This window comes from Helianthus annuus, chromosome 17 (assembly GCF_002127325.2).
Source record: "Helianthus annuus cultivar XRQ/B chromosome 17, HanXRQr2.0-SUNRISE, whole genome shotgun sequence".
NCBI lineage: Eukaryota > Viridiplantae > Streptophyta > Magnoliopsida > Asterales > Asteraceae > Helianthus > Helianthus annuus.
In genome coordinates, this window is record NC_035449.2 from 19,073,178 (window position 1) to 19,094,022 (window position 20,845).

General features: G+C 37.2%; 2 protein-coding genes across 2 annotated transcripts; both read left to right on the forward strand.

The window, feature by feature from the left end:
* The first annotated feature begins 1,062 nt into the window (after positions 1 to 1,062).
* Positions 1,063 to 11,524, forward strand: LOC110910982 (probable inactive ATP-dependent zinc metalloprotease FTSHI 5, chloroplastic). The gene is made up of 19 exons (XM_022155550.2): positions 1,063 to 2,031; positions 2,564 to 3,035; positions 3,402 to 3,602; positions 4,387 to 4,677; positions 5,257 to 5,505; positions 5,612 to 5,701; positions 6,235 to 6,366; positions 7,181 to 7,354; positions 7,443 to 7,564; positions 7,663 to 7,864; positions 8,345 to 8,473; positions 8,560 to 8,742; positions 8,837 to 8,956; positions 9,644 to 9,829; positions 9,919 to 9,993; positions 10,091 to 10,150; positions 10,358 to 10,465; positions 11,018 to 11,095; positions 11,185 to 11,524. The coding sequence occupies exons 1-19, from the start codon at positions 1,097 to 1,099 to the stop codon at positions 11,251 to 11,253; spliced, it is 3,876 nt and encodes a 1,291-aa protein (XP_022011242.1). The 5' UTR covers positions 1,063 to 1,096; the 3' UTR covers positions 11,254 to 11,524.
* A 6,149-nt stretch (positions 11,525 to 17,673) lies between these two features.
* Positions 17,674 to 20,313, forward strand: LOC110910984. Its single transcript, XM_022155552.2, has 2 exons — positions 17,674 to 18,364; positions 19,389 to 20,313. The coding sequence occupies exons 1-2, from the start codon at positions 17,779 to 17,781 to the stop codon at positions 20,099 to 20,101; spliced, it is 1,299 nt and encodes a 432-aa protein (XP_022011244.1). The 5' UTR covers positions 17,674 to 17,778; the 3' UTR covers positions 20,102 to 20,313.
* Positions 20,314 to 20,845: the final 532 nt, after the last annotated feature.

Consider the following 20,845-nt stretch of genomic DNA (forward strand, 5'->3'; position numbering starts at 1 on the left):
TAACTTTCATATTTGCATGTTTAAGCACATATTAGGGTGTTTTTGGCACGATGGATCATAGTTAAGGGTATGGAAGGTAATTATGTCTTAAACCAACATAAAATAAGTATAATTATGTTTATTTGTCGAGAAATAGTATCGAATTTGTGTAATTTAGCATATAGGTCACAAGTTTGCAAGTTTGACATTTTTAGCACAAAGTATAAATAAAGTGTCGTATGAATGATATTTTTGAACGTATGAACATGTATAAGACGTATATGACGTAAATGTAACGAAAACACGAATTTCATTATGATTCAACTCTCAGATTTTACATCGATTACAACGAAAGAACAATTACAAGAATACAAAGTTTCCAAAAATAGAATTACAAGCAAAGGTTTCCAAATACGGAAAGTACGAAATAGCAGAGCGTTACACAATATATTTATTTTACCATCACATTTTTTAAAAGTAGATGAATGTTAGATTTTGCATAAACCTTTTAAGATGACCATTGTCCCATTTATATAATCTTACTTAGTAAGTGGTTTTGGTTGTTGAGTGTTGTACCATTGGTTATTTTATTTAGCATTTTGGTGTTGTTCATTTTGTTTGGTTTGTTATGCGTTGTTGGGCTTTATATCTCTCAAAACCTCACCACCTCAATTTTGTTTATTGTCTCTTAGTGTGCTTTCCACCGCCTTCTCCAGCGACCATAGGTGAGCTTTTTATATTAATTATCTCACCGATGATTTTTACGGACTGACTGCTGACCAGGCGTTTCTCTAAAATTTCAACATAACACCAAGGTACCCAACCCAACCCAAACCAAAACCAACCCGGCCCAGCCCAACCCAACAAACTTAGCCAGTAACTCGGGTCGGGCCGACCCTTTTCGCATCATGCGGGTTTTCATTTTTCAACAATCGGTCTAACCTATGCTTCTTCTTCCTTATCTCTCACACTCTGTGTACCTTTGACAACAGTCATCTTCCTCCTCTTTCTGTCTTTATACCTGCAACAATGCCACCCAAACACCCCTAAATTCCCATCATACCCAACTATTCTTGCATTACTGAATGATTTCTGAATCAAACCCTCATTCATTCCCATGAATTCCACACTAAATCCCCACGTTACCTCCCCTAACCCCTTCACACCTTTCCCCAAAACCCCCACCTTCAATTTCTCATTTCCACGTCTTAACCACCACCACAACCACCGCCGCCGCCGGTTTCAACCACCCTTCACCGTCACTTCATCACTCATCAACAACCCACATGCCCCATTTAACCCACCTACCACAGCCGGCCTTAATTCCACACAGAAACGTCAAGATAAGGTACTTATACCTCATGCAATCAAACAAATTTTAAAACCAATTTCAATTACTGTTTTATGGATTGTAATTGGGTTATGCCCAATTCAAGGGTTTAACCAAAACCCTGCAATTGCTGCACCAGTGATAAGTGAGATATTGAAAGATAAAAGAAGTAAAGGGAAAGAAAATGTTCAGAACCGAAACGATCACGAGTTTTCGGAGTATACCCGGAGGCTGTTAGTGACAGTTTCCAAGTTAGTTAGGGTTATAGAGGAAGTTAGGTCAGGAAATGGGGATTTGGAGAATGTGAATGTAGCGTTAAACGATGTGAAGTTGAAGAAGAAGGAGTTACAGGATGAGATTTTGTGTAAACTTTACGCGGAGTTGAGTGTTTTGCGGGAGAAGAAGACGGAACTGGATAAGAAGTCGGGGGCGATTCTTGATTCGGTGATGAAGTCGAAGAGGGAGAGAGATAGGGTTTTGGAGAAAGGCGGGGATAAGAAGGCGAAGGATCGGGTGGCGGTGGAGTTAGATGAGGTGATTAGTGAGAAAGAAAAGGAGTTTATGGTGATTTCGGAGGAAGTTGGTGAGATTGAGGATCAAATGTCGGTTAAAGAGACGATGGCTTTGAGTATTGGTGTTAGGGAACTTTGTTTTATAGAGAGGGAAAGCTCGGTGCTTGTCGAGAATTTTGTTCGGGAAATGAAGCGGAAAGACAATAACAAGTAAGCATCTTTTGTAATTGGTATTTTTAAAGATGATTAACACTAATTGTTGTGATTAGAGATAAACGAAGATGTATAACAGAATCTGTCTAATCTAGTTTTCTGAATGTACATCATGCATCTTTTTACTGACCAAATGGGTAAAAAATGACTATATTTTAGCATGGGTCGAAACGGGACGAGACGAGTTGGGGTGACTCGCACACATTTTTTTTTGTTTATTTTTATCAAATAGGTAAGGTGTCAACTATGATTACTACAATAATAGGTTTCATATTTGAATAGACACGATTTAGCAGGCTGTAGGGTGATTTTCGGTCGTTTGATCCATTTCAGCAAAGATTTTTTGTTTTCAGTTTGAGACGAAAGCAACCCTAACTGACATATGAATGAAGTGGTTTATTTGTGATTCGTGAGTAATTATATTTTCATCCGTATACGACGTGTACATGTGTGTGTATAACTGTATATACATATTTGTTTTTGTTTTTGTTTTTTGGTGCTTATGATTTTGCTTACGATGTCTTTGCAGGATGCCTCAAAGCTCTCATACCAAGCTTTCTAGATCCGAAATTAAAAAAGAACTACAAACTGCACAAAAGCAATTCTGGGAGCAAACGATTCTCTCAAAGGTAGTAGAAAACGATGATATTGAATTTCCGTTTGATCAGAACTCCATCGAATTCAGTCGACGTGTGAAGCAAGCGCTTGCGGAATCACGAGAAATGCAGAAGAATCTGGAAGCTAACATTCGGAAGAAAATGAAAAAGTTTGGCGATGAAAAATATGTTATTTTAAACAGCCCAGTTGATGAAATCGTGAAGGGTTATCCCGAAGTTGAAAGTAAATGGACATTTGGAGAAAAAGAGGTTGTCGTTCCAAAGGCTGCTCGTGCACATTTATTTCACGGATGGAAAAAATGGCGTGAAGAAGCTAAAAAAGATCTTAAAGAAAAAGTGTTAGAAGACGTCGAATTTGGTAAAAAGTATGTTGCTGAGAGACAGGTAAATAGTTTTCCAAAGTTTTAAGATAGTATTAGCAAATAATAATCAATAGAGTAAACTTCCGTTTTGCTCCCTGTAGTTTGGTCACTTTAACGGTTTTGCCCCAAACCTTTAAAAATAGCCATTTTCCTCCAATAGTTTGCTATAGTTTTTCCATTTTGCTCCCCGCCTCTAACTCCATCCAAATTGTCTGTTTTTCCATTTTGCTCCCCGCGGGGAGCAAAATGGAAAAACCATAGCAAACTATTGGAGGAAAATGGCTATTTTTAAAGGTTTGGGGCAAAACCGTTAAAGTGACCAAACCACAGGGAGCAAAACGGAAGTTTACTCTAATCAATACTTAAATAATTTGATTGCTCGTTGCAGGAAAAAATTCTTTTGGACCGTGATCGAGTATTGTCGAAAACGTGGTATAACGAAGAAAGAAATAGGTGGGAAATGGAACCTATAGCTGTCCCTTACGCTGTGTCTCAGAAGCTTGTGGAAAGTGCAAGAATCAGACATGATTGGGCTGCAATGTTTATGACACTCAAGGGTGATGACAAAGAGTATTACGTCGATTTGAAGGTCATTCTTAGATTAATATTTCAATTATGCATCATAGTGGCAGAATTGGCGGGTCGGGTAAAGCGGGTAGTTATTGGTATAGACTTTTGTCTAAATCTTCTATAAATTATTAGGGTGTCAAATATGAGACGAAATGTTATTATATTTTTAATACTAAGTTACTAACATACTTATTGAAATAAAATAGGAGTTGAACGTTATTTTCGTCCCTAAGGTTTGACCAGTTTTGTGACTTTCATCTAAAGGTTTGTTTTTTCGCATTTGGATCTAAAAGGTTTGAAATCTTGCCATTTTCATCCGGCTCGTCAACTCTATCCTTTTTCTCCGTTAAGTGGTCAGGGGTATTTCCATCTTTTTTGTTAACCTAAAGGGCAATTCGGTCTTTTTCACTTCATGTACAAGTATTTAGCATTTAGCATAATGCTAAATGTAACCTGACTAAATTGGAAAAAAAAAAACAAATTGCCTTTTAAGTTAACGAAAAAGATGAAAATTCCCCTGAGTTAACGGAAAAAATTGGATGGAGTTAACGAACCGGATGAAAATGACTAGATTTCAAACCTTTTGGATCCAGATGCGGAAAAACAAACCTTTGGACAAAAGTCGCAAAACTAGCCAAACCTCAGGGACGAAATGGCATTTCACTCAATAAAATAGTTTAGGAAGTTTATGTATAAAGCATAACTCGAATTAAACCATCTATAAGTGATCAAGCCAAAATTGCCACTTTACAATTCTCATACAAAACTTCATCTTTGATTCGTATTTCAAATGCTTATTTCAGGAATATGGTAGCATGTTTGAAGATTTTGGAGGAGTTGACGGGTTGTATTTAAAGATGCTTGCTTCAAATGTTCCGACTTTTGTTCAGTTGATGTGGATCCCATTCTCAGAGTTAGATATCAAACAACAATTCCTTTTGCCAATGCGGCTTTCCCGACAAGTGCTTGTTGGATTATGGAACGCTAGAGATGTATCTACCGTTGATTGGATCTTTAATTGGTTCAAAAATATAACCCAAGACATTATGGTGCTAATCGTTTGTCCTTTGCTGGAGCTTATAGTTCCTACCTCGGTAAATATTCAAATAATATCGTTTACGGATTCTTACAATTCGGCACGAAGGGGGTGTTTGTAGGGAAGCAAACGAACTGTTCATGAACACTTACCGAATGAGATTTTATGTTCGAGATTTTATGTTCGTGTTCATTTGTTAAGGAAATGAATGTGTTCATGTTCGTTTGTTAATTTTAGGCGACGAACGAAAACAAACGAACGCAAACAAGCGTTACACTGACACTTATTAAATGTTTTATTTGTCGGAATTTTAAAGTATTTAAATAAAATATAAAAACTAAAAACACTGATGCATTGTCGAACACAATCGGACATAAATGAACACTTTATTGAACATAAATGAACGAACACGCCCTTTGTTCATATTCGCTTGCTTAACTAAACGAACGGAATTTCTTGTTCGTGTTCATTTGTTTAACAAACGAATTTCCCGCCGAACGGTTAACAAACTGTTCGTTGAACGTTTGGTTCGTTTGCAACCCCAGGTGTTTGGGTTTGCATGTGGATACGGATTATCTGTATAGTCGGTTTATTATTAACTTTATCTATATCATGTTGTCATGAAATTTGTTTACAGGTGAAGATAAAGTTGTTTAGGACTATACCCATGAAGCAATATATAAACTGGAAGTCGGAGGCAGAAGAGAATATTAAATCCCAAAAAGAAGATGAGGAATTCAATTGGTATTTCATGTTTGCAGTTAGGGCTATAGTATATTGGTATATTTTATCGCACGTATTTCGTTTCCTGAAAAAAAGAACTCCCAAGCTTCCTGGATTGAAGGTGCGACGAAGAAATCCTAACATGCGAAAGCTGAGAAGGCTGGTATGATTCGTTCTTCTAGAAGTCTCTTTACATTCAACACATGTTCATTATTCGTTCTATGCTCTACACCAATTATTTCTTATATAATGTTACTCTTGCTATGCAGAAATACTTCTACCGGGCTATGTTGCGGGGAGCAAAAGCTAAGAAGAAGGAAGGCGTTGATCCTATCACCCACGCTTTTGACAAGATGAAGGTTTGTATTTGAACTCAAAACGCATGAAACCTTTGTTTATTATTAGTATTTGAGTAAAGTGTCATGATTGTCCCTGAGGTTTGGCCAGTTTTGCGACTTTCGTCCAAATGTTTGTTTTTCCGATCTGGATCCAAAAAATTTGAAATCTTGCCATTTTCATCCGGCTTGTTAACTCCATCTAGTTTTCTCCGTTAAGTAAGGGGTATTTCCGTCTTTTTTGTTAACTTAAAGGGCAATTTAGTCTTTTTTAGGGGTATTCGGTCTTTTTACATAAAGTGAAAAAGACTGAATTGCCCTTTAAGTTAACAAAAAAGACGGAAATGCCCCTTACTTAAGGGAGAAAAATGGATGGAGTTAACAAGCTGAATGAAAATGGCAAGATTTCAAACCTTTTGGATCCAGATGCGCAAAAACAAACCTATAAACGAAAATCGCAAAACTGGCCAAACCTCACGGACGAAAATGACATTTTACTCTTAGTATTTTCTTAAAGTAACTTGTTTGATTAACATAATAATTGCTTTTTTCTTTAGAGAGTGAAAAATCCGCCTATACGTTTGAAAGATTTTGCCAGCGTTGAGTTCATGAGAGAAGAAATCAATGAAGTTATTGCATTTCTACAAAATCCTCGTGCCTTTCAAGAAATGGGTGCGCGTGCCCCTCGGGTATGTTGTTTGAATGTTTTATGAACCATCATAATGAATATTATTAGATAATTGATTTGTTATTAAATCTCTATACTATATGTAAAATCATGTATAATATTAGTTCTAGTTGGTGCATAATATAATAAATAAAAATCAAACATTAAATAAATATAAATTAGAAAAAAAAAAGAAAACTAAAAGGTAAAAAAATGTTAAGAAAAATTACAATAAAAAATAGAGTAAAATGACATTTTCGTCCCTGTGGTTTGGCCAGTTTTTTTCGTCCAATGGTTTGCTTTTCCGCATCTAGATCCAAAAGGTTTGAAATCTTGCCATTTTCACCCAGCTTGTTAACTCCATCCATTTTTCTTTGTTAAGTCAGGGGTATTTCTATCGCTTTTGTTAACTTAAAGGGCCCTTCGGTCTTTTTCACTTTATGTAAAAAGACCAAATAACCCTAAAAAGACCAAATTGCCCTTTAAGTTAACAAAAAGACAGAAATACCCCTGACTTAATGGAGGAAAACGGATGGAGTTGACGAGCCAGATGAAAATGGCAAGATTTCAAACTTTTTGGACCCAGATGCAGAAAAACAAACCTTTGGACGAAAGTCGCAAAACTGGCCAAACCTAATGGACACAAATGGCATTTTTTTCTCAAAATTACAATATAAAAATAAAATTCATTTTTATTTAAATGGTTATTTTTTTATCACCTGATCTTCATTTAGCTAATTCACACTTAATTAAGCTGTGCACATCAATACGGTTTTCCATTCTGAAAATTTCCTACACATTATTTATTGAAATGTTATCATGTAATTCAATTGCAGGGAGTTCTAATCGTAGGTGAGAGAGGAACCGGTAAAACCGCACTAGCCATGGCTATAGCCGCAGAGGCGAAGGTTCCGGTTGTTGAGGTTAAGGCTCAACAGTTAGAGGCGGGCTTATGGGTGGGCCAGAGTGCATCCAACGTTAGAGAACTGTTCCAAACAGCCCGAGATCTGGTTATACTTGCTGACATTATACGTTCACATTAATTCTTATGTTTTTGATTTTGCAAACGATTAGTGACGAATATGAACTTATTTCTAGGCGCCTGTGATCATATTTGTGGAAGATTTTGATCTCTTTGCTGGTAAACGAGGGAAGTTTATACATACTAAAAAGCAGGATCACGAGGCTTTTATTAATCAACTTCTTGTGGAACTTGATGGGTAACTCACTTAATACATACTTCATTTCATACTGCTTGATCTGCATGAATGTTGTCACGCGTTATTATATATGTCCATGTCATCAATCTTTCATGCAGGTTTGAGAAACAGGATGGGGTCGTTTTGATGGCTACAACTCAAAATCTGAAAAAAATCGATGAGGCTTTACAACGTCCAGGTAGAATGGACAGAATATTCCATCTTCAGCTACCAACACAAGCGGAAAGAGAGAGAATACTTCAAATCGCTGCGAAAGAAACTATGGATCCTGACCTTATTGATTTTGTTGATTGGCAGAAGGTATGTATCACCTTTTCATTCATCGTATTATTTCTTCTATATAGTTCCTTACTCTGTTTATATATATATATATATATATATATGTATGTATATATATATATATATATATATGTATGTATATATAGGGTTGGGTTCAATGGGGAACCAAGGGGAACCAACTCAAACGAACTCCAATTGGACTCATTCCAGCGGCGTTGAAACTGGCTCATCGAACCCTGACTAGAAACTCTAAACCCTAAAGCTAAACCATAAGACTAAACCTAAGCTAAACCGTAAAATCTAAACTATAAACCCTAAAATCTAAACCATAAAGGCTAAAACTTAAAGCTAAACCCTAAATATATATATTATAGGGTTCGACGAGCCGGTTCCAATGCTGCGAGAACGAGTCCAATTGGAGTTCGTTTGAGTCGGTTCCCCACTTTTTTAGTGTTCTCTATTGAACCTATATAAAATTCTTTACTGACTTATTTGTTTCAGGTTGCTGAGAAAACGGCACTTTTACGTCCTGTAGAACTCAAACTTGTTCCTGTGGCTTTGGAGGGTAGTGCTTTCAGGACTAAATTTCTCGACAGGGATGAACTTTTGGGATATACGAGCTTTATTGCGGTAAGGAATAGTTTTTTTCTGCGTATTTGTTTATCCGTAAAACTCAATAAAGCAGATACTTAAAAGTTAAAACGATTATTGAACAGACGTTCAGCAATAGTATCCCCTCATGGTTGAGGAAAACAAAACTTGCAAAGGCGATGAGCAAAATGCTGGTTGATCATCTCGGTTTGACTTTGACCAGAGAGGATTTGCAAAATGTGGTTGACTTAATGGAGCCGTATGGCCAGATAACCAATGGAATTGAATATCTTAATGTTCCCCTTGATGTAAGTATATTGCTACTTCTTTTAAATTTTAATTAAAAGAGATATTTATTTTATATATTATTAGTGATTAATATTACTCCTGATGACATAATAGTGGACGAGAGAGACCAAGTTTCCACATGCGGTGTGGGTTGCTGGACGTGGACTTATTGCCGCTCTTTTACCAAACTACGATGTGGTTGATAACTTATGGCTAGAGCCTTTATCTTGGGAGGTATGCGTTTTATTTTTAGGTTTTCGTATTTATCTCGGCTTACAGATTTTTTTATACCCTCTTATCTACTTTAGAATATTATCTGAATTTACCAATAAAGAGAGCCAAGCAATTTTTTTTTTTCAAAAGATATATAGGTAAATAACAGAGGAAATTGCCATTTTCGTCCCTGAGGTTTGGTTACTTTTGCGACTTTCGCTCAAAGGTTAGTTTTTCTGCATCTGGATCCAAAATGTTTGAAATCTTGCCATTTTCATCCAACTCGTTAGCTCCTTCCATTTTTCTCCGTTAAATGAGGGGCATTTCAGTCTTTTTAGACATTTTTTATTAAAATAAAAAACACTATAAGAAATAAAGATCCACCTCTGTTGACTTTCTCCCCACCCAACCTTTTAATCATCACAAAAATGTCTAAAAAGATGAAAATACCCCTGACTTGACGTTAAAAAATTGACGGAGTTAACAAGTCGGATGAAAATGGCAAGATTTCAAACATTTTGGATCCAGATGTGGAAAAAACAAACCTTTGGACAAAAGTAGCCAAACCTAAGGGATGAAAATGACATTTTACTCTTTAAATAACATGTAAAAATAATATGTGCATGTGTGTGACTGTGTTGTTGAAGTTGAATTAGTTAGCAGTTATTTTATACTGGAAATCGTTAGTAAATCTTTTTTTGCATGCAGGGAATTGGGTGTACAAAGATCACAAAGGCTAAAACCGGAGGCTCCGCTATTGGAAACGTTGAATCGAGATCATACCTTGAAAAGAAGCTTGTATTTTGCTTTGGGTCGTATGTTGCATCTCAAATGTTACTTCCGTTTGGCGAAGAAAATATTCTTTCTTCTTCTGAGTTGAATCAAGCACAAGAGGTATTTATTATTTAACTATTTATTTGACTTTGGTATATGATTTCTGTCTATAAATAAATAGCTCGACTATATATGCCTCTTAAAAACAGATAGCTACAAGGATGGTGATTCAGTACGGGTGGGGACCCGATGACAGTCCAGTAGTTTATCACCATGGCAATGCAGTAAAAATTTGCATTTGAATTACTTCCAACACTATGCTTTAGAAATTTACTTTTTACCCTTTAATTTCTATTTGTTATGTTTTGTGCACATGCTAAGGTGACTGCTTTAAGCATGGGGGACAATTATGAGTATGAGATGGCGGCTAAAGTAGAAAAGGTAAGCTTATTTCCGCTGCAGAAGCGTTGTAATAAATGATTAACAAGTAATGTTCTAAAATACTTTAAGCGGAAATAAGTTGATGCGTAAGCTGTTCATTCAGATATGTACAATAAGAATAATATTCTATTGCCGAAGAATATCATTTTCCCATTCAAACAATTTCTCATAAATGATTACCATCTAAAATGAATTAAAAATGTGCAGATGTATGATTTAGCTTATGAAAAAGCAAAATCGATTCTTTGGAGTAACCGCATTGTTCTCGAAAAGATTGTTGAGGAATTGCTTGAATCTGAGATATTGACAGGGAAGGTAAAGCGGTTTCTTCTTGATCTATATTTGAAGGCTAATATCATCTAGATATAGAAATTATAATCTAATCGAGTCTTGTTATGCCCCGCTTGCGGTGTGCACATATAATGTATATATGTGTGGTACTAACTTTAACGTTATTTTACTAATTTCGTGAAAATAACATTAAAAGCGGCGGATGGTTAATCATGCATCATGTGGTGACGTTGATAGCTGAAAGACACGGGGTACATGCACCAATCAGTCTTTGTCCCGATTGTTTGAGTGTTATGTGTCTTAGGTCCAAGGCTTGATACAAAACTACAATCGAGCCGGGGGTCTCACTGGAAGCAGCCTCTCTATTCCTACGGGGTAGAGGTAAGGCTGTCTACGTCTTACCCTCCTCAGACCCTACCTTAGCTTTGCTATTGGTGGGATTTATTGAGTATGATGATGATGAATCTTATCGAGTCTTGTGTAAATTTCAGTTTCTCATTGCGTTTGACCTCGTTTCATACACTATCTAACCTAGTATTATTTAGCAAACATGATTAATTGTTGTATTTTTTTCAGGACCTCGAAAGGATCATTTTAGCCAATGGTGGGGTACGAGAGACGGAGCCGTTTTACCTTGGGATCCGTAATGAAGAGGTACAATGCTCTAAAAATATATAGCAAATACTAAATTGCAGTGGAAAACTTGTGTTTATTATTTTTTTTTTTTATAATTTTTATGGCAGCCTGTGTTTGGGAGCTTGCTTGAAGATGGGAATGGATCACAAAGTGTCCTTTTATCTGCAGCAAACTAGAGAAATCACCTCATGAAGACACATGAGAGTAGGCTTACTTATACTGTAAGGGCTTTTATGATTTACTTTTGTATTGCTTAATGGAACAATGTATCATCTATAATGTCGTATGTATATTAGCATAGTTGTATGGTATAGAGGCGTAGGAGATCGAAAGGGAGAAGAGGCATTAATTTTTCCTTCTCATTTGATGATACGGATTTTGTTTGAACATTTTTGATAATCCTTTTGGATCGTATCTCATATTTCATTCTCATAAACATATTACTTATAGTCCTCGCTTTTTTGTTAGTCAATTAGGCGTTAGCAGGGGCGGACCTAGGTGAAGCCAGGGTGGGCGGACGCACCCCTTGAAAAAAAAAATTAGTGTATATTTTAGGCAGAAAACCTGACCGCACCTCCTGAAAATATGCTTGAACCACTCATCCGCACCTCCATCAAATAATTTCAGGGCACGTCACTGTGTGTTAGATAATTCGATTCATAATCTGTTAAGTGAAATCATGTTCTGCTGGTATGTTAACGGTTCACCTACGCGTTGTCATTCTAAGTAGTTAACAGCACAAGTCATTAACCAACACCTAATCATGTCAGCCGTATACAAGTTCTTGGCAACTTAATGTTTAAGAAACAGGATAGTACAAATTCTAGAAACGTAGCCCGTACAAACAAGTCAAATTTTTAATTATTATATTTTTTTTGGAACCAACTTTTATAAAAATCGGCTAGCTAGAAGCTAGTAAAAGACGCACATTACACATAAAGAAGGGGGTTTTGTAACCACCCGACCAACTAACGTTGATTTTCCTATTTCTATTCACTATCCACATAAAAGAATAACTAAGAATCGAATCAAAGATACTTCCTTTCCACCGATCCTTGCTCCCGAAACTTCCATATAATCAAGAGCTTCATCTGCTTACACACACTTAACGAACTCATTTACGCAATAATCTCCAATGGTTTACAAGGAAAAACCGAGATATACAAGATATTAAGCTAGCCAAACACCAATTTCCAAACTGAAGTAGTAACATCACAGATACCAAATAAATGATCCAATGTCTCCTTCAAATCACGAACCAGGAAAAGCACACTTGGAATGTTAATACCACGATCCACCAAATTTAGTTTGTTAGGCAGTCGATTCAGCAAAACCCTCCAACCCATAATATATACCTTATTAGAAACATTCTTATTCCACCTGGTCTCGATATTCTCATTTGGTAAAGACTTATTATCTATAAGCCTACGTATGCTTTTAACCGAGAACGAATCTTCCGCATCAAAATCCCAAACCCACTTATCTTCTCCCTCCTCTAAATGCACTTCCAAGTGATTGTACAATTGTTCCAACTCTTGACCTCCCCTAACCGGCTGGCGCCAAGACCAGGGGCGAAGCATTATGGTTACCCGGGGGTGCACCCGCCCACCCAATGTTTCAGCTAAAAGTGTGTATATGGTCCGATTTTTCGTCCGAAAATTTAAAATTTATATAGGATCGCCCACCCGATTATTTTTCCTAAATGGTGGGTAATTTGATAAATATATTTTAACTCTTATTTTATTTGTTTAACCCTAGATTACCCACCACATAACAAACTTAATACCAAATTATTAATTATCAAATATTATTTATCTTTTTCCCAGCCGCCGTAGCTTTTTGTTTCTGCATCGTGCCGCAAGACTTTTGGTTCTGACTTTTGTTTCTTCAGTTCTCCGGTAAGACTTTTGGGCCAATTTCACAATTTGGAAAGTGGTGCCATCCTTATCCATTTGCAATTCAGTGATTGACGGTTCCACCAACATCATTTGGGTAACAATTCTTTTCTTTATTCTTTTGTAGTTATTGTTAAATGTTAATTGGATTATAGCAATGCAATATTTAGTTTTTCTATGTGCAAGAACGGGTTCTTTGAATGAATGAATTTTTTGTTAGTTTTATTTGGAACTATTATTATTTGACCCGACTTGAATCGAATAGCCGACCTAACCCGACCCGAAACATAACGATAGGAAAAGAAAATTTGGTCCCATCACTTTACACCCCCTCGAAACTTTTGGTCAAGCTCCGCCACTGGCCAAGACCAATTTCACCCCTCATCTCGACGCCTAGATTTGATATTGAGATTCAAGCAAATATATAATCTAGGAAATCAAACACAACCCTTTCCGAAAATAGACATTCCTTCCCCCATTTCCCATTTTTTTCTTTAACGACCAAACACAACCTCTGCTTCATTGCCATGAATAGGTTTAATAATATGAACCCATAAATCATTACCTTCATTAACGAAGCAGTCTCCATTTTGTAACAAAGCCTTTTCGAAACTTGATAAACTTCCCACATCCAAACCCCTTTTTTGTTTACTAGCAAGAATCAAATCCCACCCATACCACTTCCGATTCCTCCCAAAAGAAATTGAAGAATTGTCGTTGCGACTTGCTTATTTTTATCTACGTTGAGTCATAATTTGTAAATGGTAATGTACAAGTGATCGAAGCACTAAGATACATGTCATCAAAATACCTTGGGATTATCTTTTATTTATAAAGTTTCGTGGTTTACCATTTTCGTCATTCTAATAATATAAAACAAGGCGTTATAAAATTCCTAATATGTCACACTGTATCCATTTTTAAAGTTTTCCTGACGATCCGGTATAATTTTCGTAAGTTATATCAAGTGTCGATACCGTACAGATGTCGTGATGACCCACACCAATACCATTCAAAGAACATCGATCCAGTATAATTTTCATAAGTTATATCAAGTGTCGATATCGCACAAATGTCGTGATGACCCACACTAATATGTGACACCGCTTCCGATTCCCCCCCCCCCCCCCCCCGCCAAAAGAAATTGAAGAATTGCCGTTGCAACTTGCTTATTTTTATCTACGCTCAGTCATGATTTGTAAATAGTAATGTACAAGTGATCGAAGCACTAAGATACATGTCATCAAAGATACCTTGGGATTATCTTTTATTTATAAAGTTTTATGGTTTACCATTTTCGTCATTCTAATAATATAAATTAAGGCGTTATAAAATTCCTAATATGTGACACTGTATCCGTTTTTAAAGTTTTCCTAACGTTCCGGTATAATTTTCGTAAGTTATATCAAGTGTCGATACCGTACAGATGTCGTGATGACCCACACCAATACCATTCAAAGAACATCGATACCGGCCTACATTTTTTTGAGTTTCAGTCAATGTAGAACATATATTGATTGATATACCAAATACCGATATCATACCAGCACCGTAAAAAATCAAACCAATATGAATCAAAAGTCCACTAAAACCCAACCAATATGAATGAAAAGTCTACTATATATAGTTTAACAAATAATGTTAGGTAAATAGTAGTAAGTGGGTCAATATCCATTATCCTTAAACAATCAAAAGGTCAAGAGTTTATTTGTTTTATATCAGTAGAGAAGAATTAATTAATCATTTCTGTCAAACAAACCTTATCCTACCACTTATTTAATTCGTATCAAACCTTTAACAAACAATTTATTTTTGCAACAATCTTTCTTGTATTAGATTATCTTCTTCCTAAATTGAAGGATTCTTTTGTCCTACTTTGGACTATGTTGTCTTAGTCGGGTTCATGTTGGCTTCAGAGTTTAGCACAGGCGTTTCCTTGGGAAACTATACAGCTGGCTGCCACTTAACAGTCGTTTTGCCACCACAAGAGCAGAAGTCTATGGCGTAACACACGGTAGGACGAAAACCCGGGTAGACTCAAAATAATGCCTGACACCTCTGCAATCCATCAAAGTGACACAAGTGGGGATTAAACTTACCAGCACTGGCGAAGCTTCTTTGGAAAAAAAAAATTCGTCGGTTTTCGCTCGTAGTGTTAAATTTTACCGAAAATTCTCGAAAAAAATATTTTTATAGTGTAAAATATTTGATGAGTCTGGTCCCACCAATTTGTATTTCGAAAAAGGGAAAATCACCAAAATGTCTGTTGACCAAGTGCATTTGCAAAATTGTCTCCTTCCTGCGTCTTTGGAAGGTCCTCACAGCCTCGGAAGCGTCCGTGTATCATGTTAATGCGTCCATTTCATACAAGCTGACACGTGTCCGACAATGTTCAAGCGTCGGTGGCCGACGCATCATAACCAAAAAGTATATTGATGCGTCCGGCTTTGTGTTTCGCTGACGCGTAATCTCTTCCTAAAAGTTTTGGCTCCCAGACGCTTCGAACGGGCTTGCCGACGCTTCCTCCGATGGCTTCGTCGACGCTTCCAATGGCTTGGCCGACTCTTTGAATTGTTTGGCTCGGCTGATTTCTCTAATATATATTTTTTTGTTTTTTTGTTCTATTAAACATAAATTTTTCCAATGTAAAAATATTACAACCTAAAGATAATAGTAAAATATAAGTTTTTAAATTTTTAGCCTATATATACTGGCCCACGTTGTCCATTAGTGTGTATGAGCATGATGGCAACCGGGAGGCGTTCCAGTAACATACCGGAATCAGTAGAAAACACTATCTGGGTCAATGATAAGCCGTACCCGTTTTTCAAAGTTAATTAATGGAGATTCCTCCAGAATTTAGTCTATAATTTATAAAACAATTCCTTAAAATAAAATAATTATATAAGAAAATCATATTTTAATAATTAATCTATTTCCGGTTAAACAACAAAATAATTTTACTTTTTTACGTTTACACCATTTTTATATTAACACAAAAACATAAAACCTAAACATTACATTAAAAAAACGAAAAAAAAAACTAAAAACAGATATTTATTACAAGACGTGTTTGAAATCACGTGTTACAAACAAACATAAACTACGCCAAGCTGCTAATTCCAACTGAATTAAATAGTCTTCAAATAACTTCGTCAAACTGTTAATTCCTTCGGGGTAGAAGATCCGGACATAAATATTAAATTAAGAATGAATTTATTTCTGCTTCCAGAATTCGCATCAAAACACCGACCAAAGATAAACGATGTGTCTTGAAATGGTAAGTTCCATCAAAACACCGACCAAAGATAAACGTTGTTTACACTTTGGCGGAAGTGATATGGGACGGGTTGTTCGCAGTTTCTTGACCGTCATGTGCCGAACAACCCGTTTGATGCATCAAGTGTTCTTTGTAGATGAGCTCTTGAACACTTTGTAGTGATCAGAGGTAGAGGACAGGGAAATCGGCTGTCACCCGTGCCATCAGACAAGTATTGTCCATTAAAAACAACGACAACTCTAAAGCTTTGGAAAACGTCATCTTCAATTAAAGCAACTTCACGCAAATCAACTTCAGGGGGTCTGATCCTATTTGGAAGGTGTTAAATCTATGGGGGTAAAGGAAATTTTCATTAGATGATCAATGCAGAATGAGGATTTTAGAGTGAATTTCAAGGATTGTCCTTTATCTTTATACCTATTTTCAAGCGCTGTCTTTTATGTTTAAAATTGACGAGTTTTGTCCTTTATGTTTTCATATCATACACGTTTTGTCCTTTAGGCCTAACCCAGTTAGTTTTTTCAGTTAAATTTGGTCATGTCATTTTTGAAAATTCAAAGATTGCAGAAGCTTTGAGCTGTAAATCTGCCGTTGAACTTACCTTTGAATTGGCAAAAATGCCCTCATGTGCAAAGCATATGACCAAATTTAACTGAAAAAACTAACTGCGTTAGGCCTAAAGGACAAAACGTGTATGATATGAAAACATAAAGAACAAAACTCGTCAATTTTGAACATAAAGGACAACGCCTGAAAATGAGTATAAAGATAAAGGACAATCTTTGAAATTCAGTCAGGATTTTATGAAGAACTGGTGGTATATATAGGGAAAGAAATCTTGAAACGGTTTAAGAATAAATTGTTATATGTTAATAATTAAAGGGGGAGATCATAAATATGTCAAACCAAACCGTTTAACAATAAATTGAACTTCAAAAAATTTAAAAATGGCTACCTTAAAAATTGAACACGTTAACTTTCTAAAGCGTCCGGCATAAATTTTTAAAACGTCGGCCTAAGCTAAAGCGTCCGCATGTCCGTTTTAAAGCGTCCGCCTGTCCGTTTTAAAGCGTCAGCAGGACGCTGGGAAAAGCGTCAGCCGGACTATTCTGGTGCGTCAGCCAATTAAAACCTCTGCCGCTTTAGAGACGATATGAAACCAGGGACGCAAGCCGTGGAATCATTGCGTCCACAGACGCATGAACATCAATCAACAGACGCTTGAACATGCCGGACACGTGTGGGACACGTGTCAGCTTGTAGGAAATGGACGCTTCAACATGAGTGACGGACGCTTCCGAGGTTGTGTTGACCTTCTAAAGACGCAGGAACGTGGCAATTTTACAAATGCACTTGGTCAACAGACATTTTCGTAATTTACCCTTTGAAAAATCCGACCCCGTCAAGTTTTCTTTTAAGCTACGCTGACCGGTTGGCCTCGGCCTGGTGGATAACAACATATATCTGATCCTAAAAAGCCATCATCACTTAACCTGACCCTCGAATTTCCCTCACAAACCAAAACGATGCCGTCTTCAACCATCCAATCACCACCACACCACCACCACCTCCAAACCCTACTATCCTCCGCCCGACCGTTCCTCCGCGGCGAACTCGAAACCGTCGACGACAAACTCCCCGCCCTAATCGCCGTCCTGAAGTCTGTCGGCGCCGGCGAATGCTGGCACAAACACGGCAGCTTTCTCGACCACCTCATCGACATCTACCGCATCCTCAAGATATGGAAATCACCAGACGCCGTATGCCTCTGCGGCCTCTTCCACTCCGCCTACTCCAACTCCTACGTCAACCTCGCCATCTTCGATCCTTCCACCGGCCGTGACGTCGTTCGCCGCCACGTCGGGGATGCAGCGGAGCGGTTGATCCACTTGTTCTGCGTTGTGCCACGTCAGCAGCTTATTCATGATAACCTGTTGTATCGTTATTCTGAATCGGAGCTTGTGCAACACGTTATTGATTCTGAAAATTCGTTGGAAAAAGCGTTGATAAATGCAGAAAAAGGTGTGTTTGTGGTGGAGGATGAGGAATGGAGGAGGAAGATACAGTCGGTTTTACCGGCGGATGGAGTGGTTATGAAGCATATAAAAACAGGTGAAGTAAAACACTTTTATGTGTGTAATTGTAATTGTAGTTGTATTGAAATGTTGTAAAGGTTACAAGAGATGTGTATCTAGAGCATTCACAACAGTTTCTGCGGTTCTGCGTATATTTGCGAGTGAGTTCTGCATATTTTAGGAAGTCGGTATGCGTGGAGTTTGCGCGGTAAACGAGCCGAACCGAACCAGGATGGGCTTAGGCTCGGCTCGTTTAAAAATCGAGCCGAGCCAGCTCACATTTCTTAACAAGCTGGAAAGTTGGGCTCGGCTCGTCGAGCTGGCTTGTTTGTTTAAAAAGGTTTATACTTTGTATTTTTTACACATAATGATATGAATTAAAACAAAAAAAAAAAAAAAAAAGATTTTGGGCAAACTATAAAACGAACAAGAAAAGATTTCATGTTCCTTACCTTAATTTATATTTCTTTAAATCAATATTACTAACTAAAACTATAGCTTAACAATCTATTTCTTTGGATAGTAAAATAACCATATTACTAACTAAACATTGCTTAAATATATTAGAATATATACACGTATATATTTGGGGTTTAATTTAAACGAGCCAAACGAGTGAGCCAACTAACGAGCAAGCCACGAACCGAACCTACCTTGGCTTGGGCTCGGCTCGTTTACAAACCGTGCCAAGCCGAGCTAGCTCATTTAAAACCAAGCTGACTTCGAGTCGAGCTTTTTTCGAGCGAGCCTCGGGCCAGGGGGTTTTTTGAACTGCCCTAGAGTGGAGGAGAGGAAAAGGTTACTCTTCATATGCCCAAGACGCTCTTCCCCTCATTTATGTTTTGAAAGTGGAGTGGAGGAGAGAAAAAAGTAATGATAAATGTATAAAAAGTATTATTTAATTGAAAAGAGAGAGTAAATTTAGTGATTTTTAGTGTAATATGTACACGGATAGACAAGCTGGTGTGAATGCTCATATAGAACCCATATATACACAATGTTACCTCTTATATTTACATAATGAGCCTCTAACTGTTCATAATTACTTTCTTGTCTAATAGGTGAAGATGTGCATTTATCGCGGAGAGTTGTAGCGACATTTCTTCTAATGACGATTGCGGATTTTAGTGATCAGTTGTTTAGTTTCCAGGATGTGCTGTTTGATAATTCGGATGGAATGTTGAAGTTTGCTGGTAATGATTGGCCGACCGGGTTGTGGCCCGGGGATGGGAAGCCAGGGCTGTGGATGAATTCGATTTCGAGAATGGGAGCAATTTATACACTGATAGTTCGAGAAGAACAGTTATACTCAATTGAACAATCACAATCACAATCAACTAATAGTAATGGTAATAACAGAGATGAAGAAATTGAGCTTGTGATACCGCCTATACTTGAAAGCTGCACGAAGATTTTGAGCGCGAAGGATCAGATAGAGGCGAGGGATTTGTACTGGGAAGGTGTTTGTGAAGTGTCTAAGAGAGGGTTGGATGGTTGTGCAGAGGTGCTGGAAAGGAGTATTGTGAAGAATCCGTTTGTTGGGGAGCCGCATGTGGTTTTGAGTCAGATTTATATGAGCCAGGGGAGGTTTGATGAGGCGGAAAAGGAAGCTGAAGAAGGGTTGAGGCTTCTGATAGAATGGGGAAGTCCGTGGGATAAGAGGATGTCGTGGGAAGGTTGGATCGCGTGGTGCAGAGTTTTGGTGATGAAAGCGAAAGAGAAGTCGTGGCCGCAGACTTCTTGGGGAATCCTTAATCTCGGACTTGTTCGATAGTCACTTGCAATGGATTAAGGTCTGTCCCCTAAATGTGTTATTGATAAATATGTATAATTTCCTGCATTTGAAGAAACAGTTATCCTGGTAGTTAAATGGCAACCTTGTGTAATATTGAATAAGCATAGTTTTACTACACTGGAGGATATATTGTTATCAAGATATGTACTGAAGATTGAAGAATTGACAATAACTTGCTTTATTTGATCTTATTAAGCTTTCTCAGTTAGAAACATCATCAACATTCAACACATATTGGCTTACTGAATACGATCCGTCAAGAAAAGTGTGTGATCAAGTTATCTTTGTAAGTTATAAGTTGAATACTTACATAAGACTTTTCACATACTAAGAATCTAAGATGGAAATGCTGACAGCCCCTTTCGCCTCTCATCCACTGCTGCCGCCAACAGGCAACTGCATTGGCCGCCACTCGCCACCCTCATCGCCCCTTGAAATGTATCGTTTTGGGAAGGTGTTTGTGATGCGTTAAAGAGAGTTAGATGGGTGTTGAATACGAGTCTGTAGAAGAATCTATTTGTGGGGAAGCCACATGTTAACTACATATTGCTAAAATATAAACTAATTACATATAACTAGTCTTGGTTTTATATATTACAAAAACTTACCTCAAAGATTAAAAAAGATGTCAAATAATCAAAGTTGACCTGTTTGAACCCAACTTTTTTCTACCCATTTGACCTTTCTAAAATTAAAAATAATTAAAAGTTGGTAAATAGGCTA

Bases quoted from the DNA above. Each gene is read 5' to 3' on its own strand.
- LOC110910982 (XM_022155550.2), top strand. From the start codon at position 1,097: ATGAATTCCACACTAAATCCCCACGTTACCTCCCCTAACCCCTTCACA. The intron at 3,036-3,401 runs GTAAATAGTTTT...TGCTCGTTGCAG, and splicing joins AGTATGTTGCTGAGAGACAG to GAAAAAATTCTTTTGGACCG. The intron at 9,830-9,918 runs GTATTTATTATT...TCTTAAAAACAG, and splicing joins AGTTGAATCAAGCACAAGAG to ATAGCTACAAGGATGGTGAT.
- LOC110910984 (XM_022155552.2), top strand. From the start codon at position 17,779: ATGCCGTCTTCAACCATCCAATCACCACCACACCACCACCACCTCCAA. The intron at 18,365-19,388 runs GTGAAGTAAAAC...CTTGTCTAATAG, and splicing joins TATGAAGCATATAAAAACAG to GTGAAGATGTGCATTTATCG.